We start from the raw sequence: 23,896 nt of genomic DNA, 5'->3' as shown, positions 1-23,896 counted from the left end.
AGTTGGTGATTCGATCATTAGACATATAGATAGCTGGGTGGCTGGTGGACGTAAGGATCGCCTGGTGACTTCCCTGCCTGGTGCGAAGGTGGCAGATCTCACACATCACCTAGATAGTATTTTAGATAGTGCTGGGGAGGAGCCGGCTGTCTTGGTACATGTAGGTACCAATGACATAGGAAAATGTGGGAGAGAGGTTCTGGAAGCCAAATTTAGGCTCTTAGGTAAAAAGCTCAAATCCAGATCCTCTAGGGTAGCATTTTCTGAAATGCCACCCGTTCCACGCGCAGGGCCCAAGAGACAGGCAGAGCTCCGGAGTCTCAATGAATGGATGAGATGATGGTGCAGGAAGGAGGGTTTTAGATTTGTTAGGAACTGCGCAACATTCTGGGGAAGGGGTAGCCTATTCCGAAAGGATGGGCTCCACCTTAACCAGGGTGGGACCAGGCTGCTGGCATCGGCATTTAAAAAGGAGATAGAGCAGCTTTTAAACTAGAAATGGGGGGGGGGGGGGGGGGAGGCCGACAGTCGCTCAAAAGCGCATGGTTCAGGATAAGGTATCTTTCAAAGATATCACCAAAACAGGGAAGATAGGATATCCTGATAGTGAGGTTGCAAAAGAGACCGTAGTAGATCAGGTGTCCTTAAATAAAAATAAAAATCAGACAAAAGATTGCAAATTAATACTGTCAAGCATGTTGTAAATAGGAACAACAAACATAGTTTGAAATGTCTATATGCGAATGCCAGAAGCCTAAGAAATAAGATGGGAGAGTTAGAATATATTGCACTAAATGAAAAATTAGATATAGTAGGCATCTCTGAGACCTGGTGGAAGGAGGATAACCAGTGGGATACTGTCATACAGGGGTTCAAATTATATCGTAGTGATAGGGTAGATCAAATTGGTGGAGGGGTAGCATTGTATATTAACGAGAGCCTTGAATCAAATAGATTGAAAATTCTACAGGAAACAAAACACTTCTTGGAATCACTGTGGATTGAAATTCCATGTGTAAAAGGGAAAAGGATAGTGATAGCAGTGTACTACTGTCCGCCTGGACAGGATGAACAGACGGATACAGAAATGTTAAAGGAAATTAGTACATAAGGGTCCCAGAAAACAGTAAGGCAACCGATCTGCAAAATCCAACATGGAAAACAAACAAGCAGATCAGTATAATATCCAAAAAAAACTTTATTGAAGATACCGTGTATAAGACAAATGCCCGACACAGGCCGTGTTTCGCCCAACGATAGGGCTGCGTCAGGGGCTAGTCTGTATCTTTCTTAAATAAGAGCGGTATCAAATAATATAACAGGACAAGAATACAAGGAATTTGCTTCATAAAAAACCTGCATGAGCAGCTCAAAATAGCATATCCTGCGTGACGCCAGATAATCGATAAATAGTCTGCTAACAAGGGCTTTTTCCAGCGGGAGGATTGTGAAAAATTACAAGAGGACCTTACGAGACTGGGAGACTGGGCATCTAAATGGCAGATGACGTTTAATGTGAGCAAGTGCAAAGTGATGCATGTGGGAAAGAGGAACCCGAATTATAGCTACGTCATGCAAGGTTCCACGTTAGGAGTCACAGACCAAGAACGAGATCTACGTGTCGTCGTTGATGATACATTGAAACCTTCTGCTCAGTGTGCTGCTGCGGCTAAGAAAGCAAATAGAATGTTAGGTATTATTAGGAAAGGAATAGAAAACAAAAATGATGATATTATAATGCCTTTGTATTGCTCTATTACATCTTTTTGTATTGCAACCGGACCTCGAATATTGTGTTCAATTCTGGTCACCGCATCTCAAACAAGATATAGTGGAATTAGAAAAGGTACAGAGAAGGGCGATGAAAATGATAAAGGGGTTGGGACGACTTCCCTATGATGAAAGACTAAAGCGGCTAGGGCTCTTCAGCTTGGAGAAAAGGCGGCTGAGGGGAGATATGATAGAGGTCTATAAAATAATGAGTGGAGTTGAATGGGTAGAGGTGAAGTGTCTGTTTACGCTTTCCAAAAATACTAGGATTAGGGGGCATGCAATGAAGCTATAATGTAGTAAATTTAAAATGAATCGGAGAAAATGTTTCTTCACTCAACGTGTAACTAAACTCTAGAATTCGTTGCCAGAGAATGTGGTAAAGGCAGTTAGCTTAGTGGAGTTTAAAAAAGGTTTGGACGGCTTCCTAAAGGAAAAGTCCATAGACCATTATTAAATGGACTTGGGGAAAATCCACTATTTCTGGGATAAGCAGTATAGGATGTTTTGTACTTTTTTGGGATCTTGCCAGGTATTTGTGACCTGGATTGGCCACTGTTGGAGACAGGATGCTGGGCTTGATGGACCTTTGGTCTTTCCCAATATGGCAATACTTATGTACTTACGTACTTATAAGCTGCCCGATGTGGCTGCTTATAATATGTGAATATGAATTGAATATTTGGGGACAGCCAGCTATATCGGCCAATATAGCCAGTTATTTCCTAGGTGCTAACTAGGAATATTCAGTGGGGGATAACTGGCTATCCCCTGCTGAGTATCGCCAGATAGCTGTTCAAGTGCTATTTAACTAGCCAAGTACTGTTCCTGACCGATTAAATGGTTTTCAATATCGGGGGAGGGGTACGACAGAACAATGGACTTCAGGGAGACAAGCATACAGCACTGATCACAGCTAAACAGTGACAGACATACATATCACTTATCCCAGTGAATGAAATGCACACACAGTACTTATAGTCAAAATCATCCTTCATAATACTGACATACACTCTAGATGTATCAAACTGCTCAGATTCTCCTCCCCCAACACACATTTTAGAATGCTTTTGATTTTAAAATTAGGGAAACACTATAAATTAGATTTGGCTTTCATAAGGATGCTTTTCTTTTAAGTGCCTCAAGGAACTGTTCAATTGAACTCAGTGTTTTTTTTTGTCTTAAATATATCATACTTTGAAGTACATATTTTTTTTATTGTTGAAAGCTAACTTTCTGCATTGATTTGAAAAACCATAAAACTATTCAGTACAGCCCTCAAATGAAAGCTGGGTGACATGCTACCTAGTAGTGGATGAATATGAGATATGTTGCAATAATTGAAGTGATGGCAGTGGATACAGCAGAGATGAAAACACATGCATTAGTTAATCAGCAAACTGTTATCAAAGCCACATCTAAAAGAAGTTTGAACAGACATTCAATTAGAGAAGTGGTTTTCTAGGATTACCAATGAATGGTGCATTAACAGTGTACACTGAAACGTACCCCGCTCACGGACGATCACTAAGGTCCCATGTCAAGGAGAAGAAAGAGAGAAGAGATTGTAAGTCAAGAGGAAAATAACAACTTCCTTAAAATATTTAATTCACCTCTTATGTATACTTATCATGCAGGATGCTACAAAAATAACTCTTCATTGTGACTCATGTCAACCTTAAGTTTACAAATGAAACCTGAATGAATGGCCCCAGACAAGGTGATCTTTCTCCTTAAAAATGTTTTCTCACTTTTTGAAAGAAATGGCTTTGTTTTTACTTTGCCAGATACTTACATGTTCCTTCTTCAGTCACCATTCCAAGGCCTTCTGCTTTATTCTGCCTCTCAAAGGCATTCAAATCCAGAACACTGAAATCAAACAAAAGGAAAAGAGCTTCAGGAAGGTAGAATATATAAGTGATATGTGCAGAGTGCAGAAAGGTTGCTGATCTCACTCATAGTTATCTCTTGTATGAAAGGAAGAAGAAGGTGCATCCTATGCTTCTAAAAGGACTACTATTAAACACTGGACCACAGGGTGAATCATTCTGCCTGAAGATCACAAGGATGTTTCTTCTTATTCTTTATTCAAAACATTTTCCAAGGGATAGATATTTACAGGAGGGTTGAACAAGGACATATGTGCTAAAAGATGATTGCCTGAACCATCACAATACATAAGCAAAAACAGCTAGAGTGTAATTCCTGCTGCTCCCACTCTCAACACAGAGATCAGCACAGACGTTGCTGGCTTTCCTGCTCCACACACCCATGGGACAAGGTGACAGGGACTTCAGCACTTTACAGAAAGCTACCACTGGATTAGAGTCTCAAACTACACCATCACATATTTCACTAGGTCCTGGTTTTGATATGAACTGTTCCCCAAGTGTTTTACAAAAGACTTGATGAGCATGAAGCCTTTTGAAAAATATCCTACATATGCGCATAACTATGGAATGGACTCCCAGAAGCTGTGAAAACAATCCATGACCATCCAAACTTCAGGAAATCACTAAAAACCAACCTCTTCAAAAAGGCTTACCCCACCGATCCACCGTAAATCCCCACACCCAGCAACACTGCATAACCAATGATCGTACTGGACAATATACAATCTTCATTCCCTTTGACCCTCATGGTGCCTGACACACACCTACCTCATTTGACCACAATATAACATTGTATTTGTTATCAAACAACTTGGCGAACGCCTTATGGTACTACGTAAGCCACATTGAGACTGCAAATAGGTGGGAAAATATGGGATACAAAAGTAACAAATACATAAATGTATAAGAACAATGGGAAATCCATGTGAACGTGCTGGCATGATCACCAGGAACTGTCATTTTAGTGTGAAACAAATTCAAATAAAGAGTGGGATCACTTGACATATTGAATCTGTAAGTGCCAATAAAAAAATGGTCATCCAAGAAAAGCCAATTATGGAGCCAAGAAAAAAAAAACTATTTTTTTAAATTTGAGGTGGTTTCAATCACCACAGATGTAAGCACAATTGCATCCTCATTCTCTTCTGTAAACTCCAAGTTCAAATGAGCAATTTACTGAGACTTTTTTTTTTAATAAAAGCATGCTTGTATTGCTTTGTAAAATCAGAACTACATGCATATTTTTCTGGCCTGCCCAAAACATACCTCCTTGGAAACTATCCTGCTTATAATCGAAAGAGAAAAATGCCTATACTGCGACCCAAATCGGGAGATGGGCGTCTTTCTCCAGTGGGCGCCCAAATTGGTATAATCGAAAGCTGATTTTGGGCGTTTCCAACTGCAATCCTTTGCGGAAACGGGTAAAGTTGATGGGGGCGTGTCGGAGGAGTGGTGAAGGCGGAACAGGGGCGTGGTTATCGGCCGAGGAGAGATGGGCGTCTTTAGCTGATAATCGAAAAAAAGGCGTTTTTACCACGATTTTGGGTCACTTTTTGTGGACCCTTTTTTTTCACGAACAAGTCCCAAAAAAGTACCCCAACTGACCAGATGACCACTGGAGAGAATCGTGGATGACCTCCCCGGACTCCCCCAGTGGTCACTAACCCCCTCCCACCAAAAAAACCCACTTTACAAACTTTTTTTCCAACCTGTATGCCAGCCTCAAATGCCGTACCCACCTCCATGACAGCAGAATGTGTTCTATCCTGTGACAGCCTTTCCCTGGTTCTGATGTGGCTCTCGGGTGAGTGTGACACCTTTTCTGTTATGCGCATTGCAGAGTCACATCAGCAATGCAGTGTCGTGGGTGTAGGGTATTGGGCTCCGTGATTCCACTAGCTTGTGCTAAATGCTCATGATGTTGGTAGTTGGTAGGCTCTACTCCCATGGTGCTTTTCCCCCTGCTTACTGGGTCAGAGTGTGCCCTGTTTTGTTTCCGGTAGTCCATGAGGTAGTGGCCATTTTTGTAAGCCAGTTTTAGATCCCTTTCACGTGTTAGCCACGTTACAGAACTTAGTTCTTACCTTGAATGTGGCTGAAAGAGGGCATTGTACACCATTCTGCCAGCTCGGACCTACTGCTAATCTCAGTACCAGGGAGACTCATTGCCAGTGGGGCACAACCTCTGATCTGCAGTTAACTGTAAGCGTGCTTATTCCAATACAGGACGTTTTTCAGAGAGATTAGTCTTCAGGTGTCAACTGGTGTGCCAATGTTATATAGCAGCAACAAGTCCTAGAGGCCTGCATGTATGCAGGTCCCTGGAGCACTTTTAGTGGGTACCGCAGTGCACTTCAGCCAGGTGGACCCAGGACCATCCCCCCTACCTTTAACACTTGTGCTGGTAAATGGGAGGCCTCCAAAACCCACTGTACCCACATGTAGGTGTCCCCTTCACCCCTAAGAGCTATGGTAGTGTTGTACATTTGTGGGTAGTGGGTTTTGGGGGAGGGGGTTGGGGCTCAGCACCCGTGGTAAGGGAGCTATGCATGTGGGAGTGTTGTCTGAAGTCCACCACACTGACCTCTAGGGTGCCCAGTTGGTGTCCTGGCATGTCAAGGGGGCGAGTGTACTACGAATTGTGGCCCCTCCCACGACCAAATGGCTCGGATTAGGACGTTTTTGAGCTGGACGTTTTTAGTTTCCATTATCGCTAAAAAAAAAAAAACGCCCAGTTGAAAAACGTCCATTTTTTCAAAAATACAGTCTGTCCCGCGTCTTCACGTACCCATTTTCGGACATAGACGCCCATGGAGATAGGCGTTTGCGTTCGATTATGCCCCTCCACGTGTGCTGTAGACTTATGTGTGTTGGTGATTGACACATATAAATGTTACATTTATAAAAGCCACACAAACTTCCAACAATGACCTCCTTAAATTTTTGCCCCTTTTCTGGCCAGCTTTAACTGTCCAAGAAGACAATTTTAAAAGGCTTACATGGGGTATAGGTATGTAAATATGGAACTTGTGCATAAAGTAAGGGTTAAGCATCAGCATCAAGAGTGTATTGATCACCCTGTACATTGGGCATCGATAATATCCATTGCCATTATACATTGACTTATTCCTGTCCAAAGAGTAAGCATTTGTTCTCTTCTTCACTGATCCTGAGGACCTATAATGCCAAGCTTTGGGAAATGACCAAGAAGCCCTGGCATTGTATCCTGTCAGAGCATAGCGTTGACAGCATCAAGGCTTCACATTCTTGAAGTGATCCCGCACAGAGGGCTGCTCATTCCCTTCAGTGACAGTGGAACTGCAACAGCCTCCAAGACCACATTACCAACACTCCACAAATTACTCAGAAAGACATAACTGCCCCTACTGGCCTCTGTGTGCCTTTGGTATTGGCAATTTTCAAGGAGGAGCTCAATAAAAAGATTGATAAGTACTAGGAATGTCTTCTTGCTTGATGTGATGCCTCAGCTTTGATGCTGTTGATGTAAGTACAAAGAGTGTTCCAACCATTACTCCTCACCCCATTGCCTGAAAGAGATCTGTTGACCTCAAGATCTTAAAGGACCTTGGATTCCGTATCTGCTGCACTGGTGTGAATCTTCAGGGCAATGGGGGAGGAAACTTAACTTAAGGCTGACTTCCTCTGATATTCAGCCACACACTGGCATGGATTTTACTCCAAGTACTTCCTGATCATGATGAAGATTGGAGGATTATGTCTCATGCTAGAAATAAGGACCTGGAACACGTTTTTGTTTCAGAGTTAAGGGCAATATGGAAAGCTCTAAATACTTTTGGAAATTGGTTAGCCAACAAAATAACTCTAGTCTAATTAAGTTTCCCTGCACTACATCAACAAGTAGAGAGTAACAGGATCCAACTTCCTGTGTAGGGAAACTATCAGAATGTTGAGTTGGGCTATTTCTTATGGGATGACTCTTAAGGCCACATTTCTGATAGGGAAAAAAATGCCCTGGCAGACAAATGGAACTGAGTATTCTAGCCACAAAAATGGTCTCTATGGACTCAGGAGTAGCTCAGGTGATCTTTGGAAGAAAGACAAGAGAGGGAGATATGAAAGACAGATTAAAATACCTCTGTGACATAAATGCAAATGAATGACAGGGAATAGGAAGAAATTGAAAGGGAATAGACTCAGGATAATTCAAAGGAAAGACTTCTCTACAGAAAGAGTGGTGGATGCATGGAACAATCTCCAAATGAAGGTGGTGCAGATGAATATTGAATCTGAATTCAAGAAGCATGGGAAAAGCATAGAGGATCTTTAGGGAAGAGGAAAGAATAGTAGAGATAGTTGATGTGGCATATGTTTTTATCTTACATACAAATCTGTACTCTGAAATTCATTAAAATAGCTCATTAATTTATTAGTACATGATCATGTAACAATACAATTCAACTCCTAGGGTTAACCAGAGTCCCTCCCACCTTTCACAAGCACACCAGCTCCCGCTCACATTCACCCTTTTAATTCATTCACCGTCTGCATGCCCCTACTTAATGAATATTGCTTAACAAAAGCATATAACAGCTTATTCTACTCCGTGGAATCAAAAAATAGTCCACCTCTGTTAACAGATCACCATGAGACTTTATCTTCACAGCGATTAGCAACGCTGCTGCGTGCACTCAAAATGATTGTCCTCGCATTACCCCTTCAGGGTTATCCAGATTTCCAAACCATGCTCAGGGCATCCATTGTGTTCACATACGACTAGTTCTACTGTTGTTTCAGCTTTCAATCGTGCTGGGCTCTGTGTCTTGTTCAGGGGAGACAATCTATTCAATCTACGCTTGGTTTCAAGCTGTGGATGGGTTGCACAGATTGTCTCCCCTGATCAAGACACAGAGCCCAGCACGATTGAAAGCTGAAACAACAGTAGAACTAGTCGTATGCGAACCCAATGGATGCCCTGACTGAAAGCCTCTAGACCCTTTTTCTTGTCCAAACTGCTCAAGTACCTTCTACATCTATCTGAATCAGGTCTGAAAACCAACTCTGTTAGATCCACCTCTGTTAGATCCACCTCTGTGAAATTTGTGTGCATCACCGCCCTGTAGAAAGTAAACTCATCTCTGTATAGTTTGTTGCCATAGCCAAATCATAAGGCTCCTGCTCTTAGTATAAGGTTAAATGATACTGGCGAAAATCAGGATAATTCACACCACCTTTATATTTTGATAGCTTTAACTTATGCATTGCAGAGCTATTCTAGATGTTTTATTATTTCACATAAATGTAGCCAATGACTGCTCCAAGTTACTATAAATAGTAGCAGGAAATAAACATGGAATAACTCTTAATGATAGTACCCATGCTGAATTATATTTTATCTTAATGGTCTCCAGTCTACCCCACCATGATAGGAATAAAAGGAACACTTAGGTGTATGCTCATTGACTAAATTATGCAACTCATCTCTATTTTCAGCCATAGTATATTCCAATGTAATGCAAAATGAGGCACCAAGATATTTTATTGAGTCTTTTGGCCAACTAAAAGGAATAAAGTGATAATTTCTTTAGTGGTATATTTGAGACTTTTGACCATCTAAAAGGTAATGAAATGATCATTCCTTAGTGGTATATTTGTTTAGGGGTAAGTCCATTTTATCTCAGTTTACCTTGTAACCAAAGAATAAAAAGTTTATATGACCATCAGTAGGTGAGAGAATACACGTGGCCCACTACTGAAAAGGTCTGGATGCCTCTGTGCTATATAATAGCAGTCCCCCCACCCAGCATATCTTGAAAACCATAAGTAAAGTCAATTGCATCAATCTATAACCCTTTTCATGTGTGTTATTGTGAATAAAGTGCCACATTTCCCATTGCTAGTACAAATTGAATGCCTTCTTATGCTATTGAGTTGTGGAGCCTCATTACCAATGCTGACTGAAGCCTGAAAAAAGGATTACAATCTTGAACATTATATAATCCAACCTGTTGCTTGTTTATTGTTTTGCAAAGAATTTTAGATCACAAAGGGCACATCGCCACCTCTAGAGATAAAAATTTCAAGCACAAACCTGCAAGACTGCATTAGGCCTGATAAGCCCTGGAAGAATCCAGCATCTCTCTTCTCCTTCAGGTAGTCCAGCATTTTCTATATATATAAAAAAATACAACTACAATAACAACAAGCAATCTTCATATGATGCTGGTAGAGTCGGCTAGGAAATAACACAATAATACATTAGATAGCACATAAAGAGTATTTGGCCCTTTGAGCAGGGACCGTCCTTCTTTGTTAACTTGTACAGCACTGCGTAACCCTAGTAGCGCTCTAGAAATGTTAAGTAGTAGTAGTAGTAGTGGCATCACTTTGTCTACCTTTAGTTTTGCTAGCTCCTTGTGAACACAGTCTTCTGAAAATCGTACAGGATCTACCATATTTTTAATCCTTGACTTCTGCAGTCTTGCTTCCAAAATTATTACCAAGGCCTGCTATGATGAGTACAGTGAGCACAAATGATAATGTACAGCAATACTTGGGCAAGGTTGACACTTATTCAATGACAGACTATCCAGCTTATTTTCGAAAGAGAAAAACGCCTATAGTGCGACCTAAATCGTGAGATAGACGTTTGTCTCACAAAGGCGCCCAAATCGGTATAATCAAAAGCCGATTTTGGGCGTTTCCGTCGCGGAAATGAATAAAGTTGACGGGGCGTGTCGGAGGCATGGTGGAGGCGGAACTGGGGCGTGGTTATCAGCTGAGGAGAGATGGGCGTCTTTAGCTGATAATCGAAAAAAAGGCGTTTTTACCGCGATTTTGGGTCACTTTTTTTTACCCTTTTTTTTCACGTACAAGTCCCATAAAAAGTGCTCCAACTGCCCAGATGACCACTGGAAGGAACCGGGGATGACCTCCCCGGACTCCCCCAGTGGTCACTAACCCCCTCCCACCAAAAAAACTCCACTTAAAAAACTTTTTTCCAGCCTGTATGCCAGCCTCAAATGCCGTACCCACCTCCATGACAGCAGAATGTGTTCGATCCTGTCACAGCCTTTCCCTGGGTCAGATGTGGCTCTCGGGTGCAGTAGAGGGTCACATCAGCATTGCATTGTGGTGAGTGTAGGGTATTGGGCTCCGTGATTTCATTAGCTTGTGTTACAGTCTCACGATGTTGGTAGGCTCTTCTCCCATGGTGCTTTTCCCCCTGCCTACTGGGTCAGAGTGTGCCCTGTTGTGTTTCCGGTAGTCCATGAGGTAGTGGCCATTTTTGTAAGCCAGTTTTAGTTCCCTTTCCTGTGTTAGCCACGTTACAGAACTTAGTTCTTCCCTTGAATGTGGCTGAAAGAGGGCATTGTACACCATTCTGCCAGCTCTGACCTACTGCTCATCTCAGTACCAGGGAGACTCGTTGCCAGTGGGGCACAACTTCTGATCTGCAGTTAACTGTGAGTAAACGCGGTTATTCCAATAAAGGGCGTTTTCGGAGAGATTAGTCTTCAGGTGTCAACTGGTGTGCCAATGTTATATAGCAGCAACCAGTCCTAGAGGCTTGCGTGTATGTAGGTCCCTGGAGCACTTTTAGTGGGTACCGCAGTGCACTTCAGCCAGGTAGCCCCAGGCCCATCACCCCGCAACCTGTAACACTTGTGCTGGTAAATGGGAGGTCTCCAAAACCCACTGTACCCACATGTAGGTGCCCCCTTCACCCCTAAGAGCTATGGTAGTGTTGTACATTTGTGGGGTTTGGGGGAGGGGGGTTGGGTGTTCAGCACCCGTGGTAAGGGAGCTATGCATGTGGGAGCTTTTTCTGAAGTCCACCGCACTGACCTAGGGTGCCCAGTTGGTGTCCTGGCATATCAGGGGGGCCAGTGTACTACCAATCGTGGCCCCTCCCACGACCAAATGGCTCAGATTAGGACGTTTTTGAGCTGGGCGTTTTTAGTTTCCATTATCGCTAAAAAAAACAAACGCCCAGCTCAAAAACGTCCATTTTTTCGAAAATACGGTTTGGCCCGCCCCTTCATGGACCCGTTCTCGGAGATAAACGCCCATGAAGATAGGCGTTTCCGTTCGATTATGCCCCTCCACGTCTGGGCACTGGCACTGAATATCCATGTCTATGCGGCCGGATATCTTTTCTGCGGTTAAGTGCAGTTAACTGCCTAAGCAACACCACTTAAAGGTAGGACTGTGTTCTATGTGGTCCAAGAACTTAGGAAAGTTCTGGTGGCTCCACTGTCTGACCTTTTCAATGCTGCTTTAGAGTCAGGAGTGGTCCCAGAAAACTGGGGAAGGGCGGATATGGTTGCTCTCCACAAAAGTAGAAAGTAAGGAGGAGGTTGGGAACTACAGGCCAGCTAGACTGACCCCTGTAATAAATAAATTAATTGAAACGCTTCCAAGATAGAGAGCACTGAGGTTTCTGGAAACCAGTGGATTACAGAACCCCAAGGCAACATGGTTTTACTACAAGTAGCTCTTGTCACACAAATCTGATTAATTTCTTTGACTGGTGACCAGGCATTTGGATGGAGGAAGAACACTAGATGTGGTGTACTTAGATTTGAGCAAATCCTTTGACAAAGTTCCACATAAATAACAAAGAAACTGAGTGCCTTTGGTATGGGCCGTAAAGTGATTGATTGGGTTAGAAACTGGTTAAGTGGAAGGTGACAAAGGGGAGTAATAAATGGAGTTCATTCTGAGGAAAGGGGCTTTACCAGTGGTGTTCCACAAGGTTTAGTTTTTGGGTCAGTTTTTTAAAAAACATTTTTGTAGGGGATATTATGAAAGGACTGTTTAGTAAGGGGTTGCTTCTTTCTGGCTGATACCACAATCTGCATAGGGTAGCGTTTTGGAGCTAAGATTTAATGCTAAAAAATGCAGCATTATAAATTTGGGCTGCAAAAACTTAAGGAAGGGACATAAGGGTATCTTTTGTACACTGGCGAAGAGTAGAATTGTGGTCGATCATATCTGATAATCTTAAAATGGCCAAACAGGTAGAAAAGGCGATGGCAAAAGCTAGAAAGATGCTTGGGTGCATCGGTAGAGGAATATCCAGCAGGAAAAAGGAGGTGGTAGTACCTCTGTATAACTCTTTAGTGAAACCCCACTTAGAGTACTATTTACAATTCTGGAGCTCACACCTTCAAAAAGACAAAAACAGGATGGAGTCAGTCCAGAGGGTGGCTAGTAAAATGGTCAATGGTCTTCATCATAAAGCATGTGGGGATAGACTTAAATATCTCAATATGTATACTTTGGAAGAAAAGCAGGAAAGGGAGATATGATTTTATTTATTTATTTCCACAAATTTCATATACTGCCCATCACACAGTGATGCTGCTCAGTGGTTTACAAGCATTCTAAATAAACTAAAGGAGATAAAAATATGAAAACAATGAAGAAAAAAAGAAAGAAATCCTAGAGAAGCAGGTCATAACAGATGGAAATCTAAACAGGAGAGTATGGCTGAGACTTTTTGGGATGGGAATAGCAGCTAAGTAGAGACACTGATATTCAGCACCTAACCGGATAAGTTTAGCAGTCAAATAGGACAGTAGAGTGAGTTAAGTTTGGTATGCAAGAAATCTGAAACCACCAGGCTTTAATCGGTTTCTTGAATTTCTGAAAAGATAGCTTAAGTCTAAACTCCAGTGGAAGAGAATTCAACAGCTGTGGTCCAGCATCACAAGAAAGCAGAATGTTGTGTGGTATTTACGCGCAAATGATTATGAGTGGAAAGAGAGAGGGGCCCTTTGGGAAGCGAGCAAGGCCCACACAGGAATAAAGGGGATAAATAGTCTGGAAATGTAATCAGACCCTGAGGGAAGAAGTCCCTTAAATACCATGGTGAGAATTCCATGTTTGTGCGTGCAGAAACCGAGGCCAGTGCTTTGAAATTTAAAGAGGGGAAACATGGTCAAAGTGGCATCCAGAAACAGAATACTTATATAAGCCACCTGCAAGCCTGAAGGCTACTGAAGTGGTCTACATTCAGGTACAGTATGTATTTTTATGTTGCTAGAGGGCTCACAATTACAAAATAAAAGAGTTAAAATGGGATTTGAACCTGGGACCCTTGGATTAAAGGCCACTGCACTAACCACAAGGCTGCCCCTCTGCTTTGTGGGGATGTTTGTGTGGCCATTCTTCTAGGAATACTGCCAGACAGACGTCCTTGTCCCATTTTTGTAGTTCAGATGTTGGATGTTCCAATTTACAAAATGGCTGTTCATGCTGGATGTCCTCAGCACATGGATGTCCATCTCATGTATTTTTGAACAGGAAATCCTACTGTATTCCCTGTTGGAAAATACATGTGAGATGGAGTGCAAAAAAGGAGGATCAGAATACTGAGTCTATCAGAGATTTCAGAGTTTCAAATCAGAGGCGATTTCTACAATTCTAATGGTGTCCCAAAAGGGGATAGACTACCAGGGGGGAGGGGGGGGGGGGAGTTGAATGGCCTCGGTTTTACTTACATTGAGAAACAATAAAAGTTGCTCTTAAGCCAAGAATTTTTTATGTTTGTTAGATCTGCATTATTTCTGAAGTTAGATTGTACCCTACTTAGAAGGTTCAATTAGCTGGTTAGAAAAAAAAATATATAGTGGTTATTTACCCGTTCTACAATATTAGGATTAGTGGACATTCCAGAAAGTTAATAGGCTGCCCAGCGAGACCTTTTCATTTATTTATATAGCGATACTGCGGTTGTTTCCAGTTCCAGTTTTGTTTGTTTTTTAAGCGCATTCATCTATAGATTTGGCTGCCTCACTTGTGGTGTTCCATTCATTGGTTTACACAACAGAATCCTGAAGCAGGCGTTTTCTTGCCGAAACACAGCTCCTTGTCGAGTCTTTTTAACTTTTATTCAATAAAACATTTTGATTACTCCTACGATGTCTTGGGAGTGTCGTGTTGATCTCGCTACTCTTTTGCTGTTCCTCTATTTTTATTCACATAGTGGATCTAGTTTCTCCACTTTTTGTTGGTTTTTTGTTTTATTTTTCTGCACAAGAATGGTTTCTCTATGGTTAGCCTTTTAGAGGGTAATTTTACAAAAGGTCATTCGGTTTAAAGGACAAGTAGATATCTATTAGGCACTATTTTATAAAGACACATAGAGGGGCATAATCGAAAGCAACATCCTCATTTCGATTTGGATGTCCTTGCAAAACGTCCCCATCCAGGGGCGGGAAAACCCGTATTTTCGAAACAAGATAGACGTCCATCTTTCATTTTGATAATACGGTCTGGTATTTCCAAATCCTGAAATTTGGTTGTCCTTAGAGATGGTCGTCCCTAGACTTGGTCATTTCTGAAACCAAGGACGTCCATCTCAGAAACAACCAAATGCAAGCCATTTGGTTGTGGGAGGAGCCAGCATTTGTAGTGCACTGGTCCCCCTGGGAGGGGGTTAATGACCACTAAGGCAGTAAGGGGAGGTCATCCCCAATTCTCTCCGGTGGTCATCTGGTCATTTTGGGCACCTTTTTGTGCCTTGGTCGTAAGAAAACACAACCAGGTAAAGTCATCCAAGTGTTCGTCATGGACGTCCTTGTTTCTTTTGATTATGGGTCAAGGACGTCCTAGTGTTAGGCACGCCCAAGTCGAAACAGAAAGGGGGCGTGTTGGGGTCAGGTAGGAGGCATGTTTTGGGCAGGACTAGGGAGGGCCCAGAAACAGGACATCTAGTAGTGATAATCAAATGGCAAGAAATGTCCAAGTCTTAGATTTTGCACGTCCTAACTTAGACCTGTTTCAATCATGTCCTGGGTAAAAAAAGTTGCTCTGATTGAGCAGCTGACCACAGCAAGGATTGAAGGCATGACCCCTCCATAATTCCCCAGTGGTTACTATCCTCCTCCTTCTCCCCTGAAAGTGAAACTGGAAAAGAATACCAGGCTCTATGACCGCCTCAGTTATTACAGGCATTCTGACCAAAGCAAGTGTGAAGAGCAGCCTAGTGGTTAGTACAGTGCACTTTAAAGAAAGGGACCCTGGTTTAAATTCCATTTCAGCTCTTTTTTTTTTTTAATAATTGTGAGCACTCAAGAAACAGAAATATACCTACTGTACCTAAATATATAAGCCACCTGCAAGACTAAAGGCTAATGAAGTGGTGTACATTCAGGTACAGCAGGTATTTTTCTGTTCCTAGAGGGCTCACAATTCCAAAATAAGGGGCCCTTTTACAGAGCGGCGGTAAGACCAACGCGGGTTTACAGCTCGCTCTTCCAGGACTACCGCCAGTCCAATGTGGCCGCCGGCGGTAGTCCTGCCCTGAGCGCGCACCATTTCTGGGGGAAAAAGAAAACCCCTGGAAATGGTTTCTGTGGTGATAACCCAGCAGTAATCGGGCATCGCCACGCGCTGCCCGGTTACCGCCGGGTTAGCACGGGAGCCCTTATCGCCACCTCAATGGTGGTGGTAAGGCCTCCCTGCCACATGGCCATGCGTTAAGAGTTCTCTTACCACATGGTCACGTGTGCTGGGGGCTTTTTTTACCTGCTGCGATAAAAAGGGCCCTAACACGCAGGAAAAACGGCCCCCGCTGCTAGCGCAGGGCCCTTTTTCCCACAGCTTGGTAAAAAGACCCAAAAGAGTTAAAGTGGGGTTTCAACCCCTCTGCTCTGCCTGGACATCTGTGTGGGCATCTTTCTCAAAATGATGACAGATGTCCCTATCCATGGCTATTTGCTGTTCATACGTTGGATGTTTCATTTCAGAAAAGGGCTATTCATTTTGGATGTCCTCATCATAAAAACATCCATCTCACAGCCATTTTCAAACAGAAAATCTAAACATTTTTCCTGTTTGAAACTGGCTGTGAGACATTTTTTTTGGACATTATAAGCAGGACGTCCCAATTTTGACTTAGATGACTTTTTGAAAATGTACCTTATAGGCACCTATGTATCTTTATAAATTACTAGTGTAAGCGACAGAAATCTTGCTCTTGTGCAAGTGTTAATGTCTGTGCCTAGATTATTCAAATATCCACATAGATTAGAGAATTTTATAATCTACATGTGTATTTGCCAACTCTACCTGTGCTCTGCCGAAATTCCATCCCTGTACGTGTCTACCAGAAGTGAGGCTAATTATTTAAGTTTCAGAAAAAAAAACCGAAGATCTGGTTTCCTGCAACTAATATTAAACCTATTTCTGGGTTCTTTTTAATTTTTATTCATTATATACTGTATGTAATTCACATAATCTTTTGATCTTGAGCTAACGGCACAGACAATATATAAATCTATTGCTGTTTATTTATTTATTTATAACATTTATACCCATTTTCCCACCCGTTGACAGGCTCAATGTGGCTAACATCAGTCCGTAAAGGCAATCGCCAATCCGGTAAACAAACAAATGAACTATAGTAAGGTGATTTACGGATGTAAATCAGCATTTTACACACAAAAATGATTTATACAATTATACTCAGAATACTGTACTGGGAAGGATAGTAAAATATGATCTTAGAACACCTTTTCCCCTTTTTTTAGAATATTGCTGTAGGTTGCACAAGATAGATATCATCTCATACATTACTGATTGGAGATGAAGGCAATCAGAAGACAATTACCATAGGTTTAGGGCAGCTATCCCTAAGTCTAATTTTAGGAATTTAAATTAGGTGCTTAATTTCCCTTCCTCAACTTTCTGCCTGTTTTGAGACATATGAATTTAGATATTTACATGTCAAAATTCAGGCATTAAGTATGGTGGTGGGGGTGGGAGTGGGGTGGGGTGTCACTTTGGCAGATCTATGCATGTAGGGCCTCTTTTATAGAGTCGCGCTATCGATTCTCGGTGCAGCAAATGAGAGGAAGCCCATTCAATTCCTATGGGCTTCCTCTCATTTGTCGCGTGGGAATCGCTAGCGTGGCTTTGTAAAAGAAGCCCTTAGCTCCTTGTATTAGGCACTCAGATCTTTGAATATGCACCCCTAACTGTATAGAAAACTTTAGGATAGTTACCTGCTGCACCACAGTGTTTCCACCATTAAGAACAGCAATGCCAAGCTTCAATGTTTCCACAACCATGGAGCTCAGTTCACCTGTCATAGCAAAAAGAAATGCAGAGACATACAGATAACACAGGTTAATTGCCTGTCTCCCCATATCTACTTCCTTACTCACTTTATCTTCCTCTCTGTATCTCTTACCTTTCATGACTTTATTCACCTGTGGCCTGACACGGCCTACTTTTGCTCACATTGAGGGTAATTTTATAAGGAGTTTATCTTTTATCTATGACTATATATTGTGTCAAAGACTTCCTATAAAATTACCCCTCACATAAAAGTACAAGCAATGACAAGAACGTGTTTACTTTTATTCAGCTCGAGTACAGGTGTGGTCAAGAGTGCAGTTTGGGAAGACTGGAAGTGCAGTTGTGAATTACACACATACTTTATATAAAGGCATGCGTTTCTTGTCTTTTTTATGTATGAACATTTACACAAGATCCTGTGGCTTCATTTTATCTGCGAAACCTATGTGCCCTACTTGCCCTCCCTACCCAGGTGACCTGCTATAAAAATACTCACGGAGGTAATTTCAAAAGCCATTTATATGCATGAAAAGAAGTTTATTTACGGAAAAGGTCTGCTCTAATATTGCTTAGAAGTATATTCTAGGAACCTGATATTGAGACAGCAGGAGGCAGCCCGCATAAGTGCCACAATTGGCACTGACCCCGGATATTCAATGCTGGGTCATTTTCAGTGACGAGCATTGACTATCCAGAGGGTTTTTTTTTTTTGCCAACTCAAAGATAGGACTGCTATTTAGTAACACAACGTGGAGGGCCATAATTGAACGGGGCCGGCCATCTGTAATGAAGGCCCCATAAAGCAGCGTACCCGACTGTATTATCGAAACAAGGTGGCCGGCCATCTTTCGTTACGATAATAAGGTCAGAGCCAGCCAAATCGCAACATTTGGGCCGGCCTTAGAGATGGCCGCCATTGGTTTTGCCGATAATGGAAACTAATGGCGGCCATCTCAAACCCGGCCAAATCCAAACATAGTAACATAGTAACAGTAGATGACGGCAGAAAAAGACCTGCACGATCCATCCAGTCTGCCCAAGAAGATAAATTCATATGTGCTACTTTTTTTATTTGTACTGTCCTCTTCAGTGCACAGACCGTATAAGTCTGGCCAGCCCTATCCCCGCCTCCCAACCACCAACCCCGCCTCCCAACCACCAGCTCTGGCACAGACCGTATAAGTCTGCCCAGCACTATCCCCACCTCCCAACCACCAACCCCGCCTCCCAACCACCAGCTCTGGCACAGACCGTATAAGTCTGCCCAGCACTATCCCTGCCACCCACCACCGGCTCTGGCACAGACCGTATAAGTCTGCCTAGCACTATCCCCGCCGCCCAACCACCAGCCCCGGCACAGACCGTATAAGTCTGCCCAGCACTAGTCCCCCCTCCCAACCACCAGCCCCAGCACAGACCGTATATGTCTGCCCACACTAGCCCCGCCTCCCAACCACCAGCTCTGCCACCCATTCTAGGCTAAGCTCCTGAGGATCCATTTCTTCTGCACAGGATTCCTTTATGTTTATCCCACGCATGTTTGAATTCCGTTACCGTTTTCATCTCCACCACCTCCCGCGGGAGGGCATTCCAAGCATCCACCACCCTCTCCGTGAAAAAATAGTTCCTGACATTCTTCTTGAGTCTGCCCCCCTTCAATCTCATTTCATGCCCTCTCGTTCTACCGCCTTCCCATCTCCGGAAAAGGTTCGTTTGCGGATTAATACCTTTCAAATATTTGAACGTCTGTATCATATCACCCCTGTTCCTCCTTTCCTCCAGGGTATACATGTTCAGGTCCGCAAGTCTCTCCTCATACGTCTTGTAACGCAAATCCCATACCATCCTCGTAGCTTTTCTTTGCACCGCTTCAATTCTTTTTACATCCTTAGCAAGATACGGCCTCCAAAACTGAACACCAACGACTTGTACAGGGGCATCAACACCTCTTTTCTTCTGCTGGTCACACCTCTCTCTATACAGCCTAGTAACCTTCTAGCTACAGCCACCGCCTTGTCACACTGTTTCATCGCCTTCAGATCCTCAGATACTATCACCCCAAGATCCCTCTCCCCATCCGTACCTAGCAGACTCTCACCGCCTAACACATACGCCTCTCTTGGATTTCTACTCCCTAAGTGCATCACTTTGCATTTCTTCGCATTGAATTTTAATTGCCAAACCTTAGACCATTCTTCTAGCTTTTTCAGATCCTTTTTCATGTTTTCCACTCCCTCCGGGGTGTCCAATGTGTTACAAATCTTAGTATCATCCGCAAATAGGCAAACTTTACCTTCTAACCCTTCGGCAATGTCACTCACAAATATATTGAACAGAATCGGCCCCAGCACCGATCCCTGAGGCACTCCACTACTCACCTTTCCCTCCTCCGAGCGAACTCCATTCACCACCACCCTCTGGCGCCTGTCCGTCAACCAGTTCCTAATCCAGTTCACTACTTTGGGTCCTATCTTCAGCCCATCCAGTTTATTTAAGAGCCTCCTGTGGGGAACCGTGTCAAAAGCCTTGCTGAAATCTAAGTAGATTACGTCTATAGCACGTCCACGGTTCAATTCTCCGGTCACCCAATCAAAGAATTCAATGAGATTCGTTTGGCACGATTTCCCTTTGGTAAAACCATTTGGTCTTGGGAGAAGCCAGCAATCCTAGTGCACTGATCCCCCCTCACATGCCAGGACACCAACCGGGCACCCTAGGGGGCACTGCAGTGGACTTCACAAAATGATCCCTGGTGCATAGCTCCCTTACCTTGGGTGCTGAGCCCCCAACCCCCCCCCCCCCAAAACCCACTCCCCACAACTGTACACCACTACCATAGCCCTTAGGGATGAAGGGGGCACCTACATGTGGGTACAGTGGGTTTCGGGTGGGTTTTGGAGGGCTTCCGTTTACCACCACAACTGTAACAGGTAGGGGGGGATGGGCCTGGGTCCGCCTGCCTGAAGTGCACTGCAGTTAGTACCCACTAAAAACTGCTCCAGGGAGCTGCATAGTGCTGTGATGGAGCTGGGTATGACATTTGAGGCTGGCATAGAGGCTGGCAAAAAAATGTGTTTTAATTTTTTTTTTTTAGGGTGGGAGGGGGTTGGTGACCACTGGGGGAGTAAGGGGAGGTAATCCCCGATTCCCTCCGGTTGTCATCTGGTCAGTTTGGGCACCTTTTCAAGTCTTGGTCATGAACAAAAAGGGACCAAGTAAAGCCGGCCAAATGCTCGTGAGGGCCGGCCTTCTTTTTTCCATTATCGGCCGAGGCCGGCCATCTCTTAACCATGCCCTCGTCCCACCGGTACACTGCCGACATGCCCCCTTGAAATTTGGCCAGCCCTGTGACGGAATGCAGTTGAAGCCGGCCAAAATCGGCTTTCGATTATACTGATTTGGCTGGCATTAGGAGATTTGTGTTGGAAGATGGCCGCCCTTCTCCTTCGAAAATAAGCAGGATAGTAACATAGTAGATGACAGCAGATATACGTAGACCTGTTAGGTCCATCAAGTCTGCCCAACAAGATAAACTCATAGTATAAGGTATGATGTGTTTCTACATACATATACTTGATCTTGATTTGTCCTTGACATTTTCAGGGCACACATTGAAGAAGTCTGTCCATCGCTGGCCTTGTTCTCCAACTACTGAAGCTGAATCTGTCAAGCACTCTTTCAAAGGAATGTGCAAATGTTCCCTATAGTGCGTGCATGTATTATTCGTACACTATCAGGAAAGAGTGCACACCTTTCGTGAATAGGTTGCTCTATTTACAAAGAGTGCACCATAGTTAAGATATTACCCCCAAAGTGAAAAAAATAAAAATGTAAATAAACAAAAATTCCTGTACACAACATGGGAAACTAAACAAATAAAAATATTTTGGCTTCATAATCCTACTGCCTAGAATATTAGCAAAAATATAACTGGGATAATACTAAGGAGTTTCGCCATAAAGTGTAAAGAAGAGAAATAAGAAGCAGCACTTCTCAGCAATCTGTAGTACCAAAAATGCATCTGATAGATTTGGAAAGCAACAATGAAAAAAGATGATCTGCTAAGTTGCTGAAACATGAAAACTACTGAATTTTGAAAATAAAAGATTTTTGCCTTTTCCATACTGCTCTGGTAGAATCTGTCTGTTTGGCAGGAAATGCAGCCATGTGATCTGCCTGTAGGACTCTGTGAACCTTCTTGTGTTAAAAAGAAGTTAACTAAACATTGTGAGATATAGTTATTTTACTGCCTTATGGCCCATATTAAACCTTTTTAACATATCAAGCTTTAATATCTAATAAGGCCAATACTATATTTTCCTGATTTGCAATTCAACTGTTTCCTAACTTACAAGTATTTCTTCATTTCTTCTCAATTTATTGATGGTCTAAAATCCAACAATGCCCGACACAGCCTGTGTTTCGCCTACTCATGGGCTGCGTCAGGGGCTACAATCAAACATGAAAACATAAATGTCAAATAAAGTATATACATAAATAATGCAAATACAGTATATTAAAATATATACATAAATAATGCAAATAATGTATATTAAAACCATGACATACATTGACTTGAAAATGAAAAGAGTACAACATAAATACAAAGTAAATTAATAGTGGGATCAGCCTCCATTCTGACAAGCAGAGACAGTGTGAGATGCTACCATCCTGTGGTTTTTGCTGGTACATTTTATATCTTCATATTATTCATAGAGATGTTGTTAAATGCTACCATCGTGTGGCTTTTTAAAGAAATTACTTCATATTTGGTTCGTTGTTATCATCTGCCATTAAGTCTACACGCTGTTATTTATGAGCTAAGATGCTGTTAGACGTTACCATGGCGTGTTTATTTTAAGTGTTGGCTCTGATATTGAAAAATAGGCTCATATTCTTGATTCTTAGCAGCTATCTTCAAATCCAGATGCAGCTCGATTTTTATTTTCAATAATTATTTTCAATTTTTATGATTTTTTGTTATATATATATATATATATATATATATATATATATATATATATATATATATATATATATATATATATATATATTTTAGTTGCAACACTGAAATGGAACTATTTACATATATTACATGTGGATGTGTCCAGGTTTCAATACTGATTGGTATGCAATTTTTTCTTTCTATTTTTTTTTTTTTATATACAGATACTTTATGTTTATGTTGTACTCTTTTATATGTCATGGTTTTAATATACATTATTTGTATTATTTATGTATGTATTTTAATATAATTTATTTGCATTATTTATGTATGTACTTTATTTGACATGTATGTATTCATGTTTGACTGTAGCTACTGACGCAGCCCATGAGTGGGGTAAAAACAGCCTGTGTTGGGAGTTGTTGAATTTTAGACCATCAATAAATTGACTCTGGACTTTTATTTTGTCTGTTCTGCTTTTTTTCATCACCATCTTGGATTTTGCAGATAGACTGCCCTGTTGTTTTTTTGATTCATTTCTTCTTTCAAAGACTGTTGCAGAGAATTCCAAATAGCCACAAAAATAGGAAAACAAAAATCTTCCACAAGGAGTCAACAGACAAACAAACCAAAAGTGGAAGTCACCAAAGAAATGCTCAAGACGGTAAATAAAATCAATATACCAATGATGAAGTCCATCACATTTATTTATTCATAATTGGTTAAACCTCAGTGCAACTGAAGACATCAGACCCAACACGGGCTGTGTTTTGGCACATAAGCCTTCTTCAGGGGTCTTCTAAAACTTGCATAGATAAAAAGTTAGAGATGGAGAAACCAGACAAAGAGTGTCCCAAACTGGAGGATCCAAGATGGCGTCGAGGGAGGACGTACGTTAGTTGAGTTCCCGTTTTATACCAGAATACCTGAAGAAGTAGGCACGCTCCCCAGAGAATGGGGAAGAAAAAAGGCAAAGCCGTGGTGTTGTCCTCCTCGAACACGGCTGGGGTTCCCACCACTTCTTAGTCTACTTTGGAGAGATTCGGGGTCATAACATCGGGGATATCGGTTCCTGCTTCGGGGAACAGCAAGGCTTTATCGCCAAATCTCAGTGGAGAGGGAGTGACTTTGAGTCCCCCTGTTGGCATGACCTCTCCAAGACCCGGAAACAGTAACGCTTCGCTATGGAGGTCGACAGTGGAAATGCCCGAAGTGGGTT

The 23,896-nt window shown here is 42.4% G+C and overlaps 1 protein-coding gene across 1 annotated transcript in view; it reads right to left on the bottom strand.

The window, feature by feature from the left end:
• RYR3 (ryanodine receptor 3) overlaps positions 1 to 23,896 on the bottom strand; it is a 743,078-nt gene that overhangs the window by 143,426 nt on the left and 575,756 nt on the right. The window contains 4 exon segments of the mRNA XM_030213678.1: positions 3,280 to 3,297; positions 3,566 to 3,639; positions 9,733 to 9,809; positions 17,657 to 17,736. Coding sequence (XP_030069538.1) covers positions 3,280 to 3,297; positions 3,566 to 3,639; positions 9,733 to 9,809; positions 17,657 to 17,736 — 249 coding nt within the window.

The sequence above is a fragment of the Microcaecilia unicolor genome, chromosome 9, assembly GCF_901765095.1.
Source record: "Microcaecilia unicolor chromosome 9, aMicUni1.1, whole genome shotgun sequence".
Taxonomy (NCBI): Eukaryota; Metazoa; Chordata; class Amphibia; order Gymnophiona; family Siphonopidae; genus Microcaecilia; species Microcaecilia unicolor.
The sequence above is the reverse complement of the archived record's forward strand: the minus strand, read 5'-3'. Positions and strand labels throughout refer to the sequence as shown.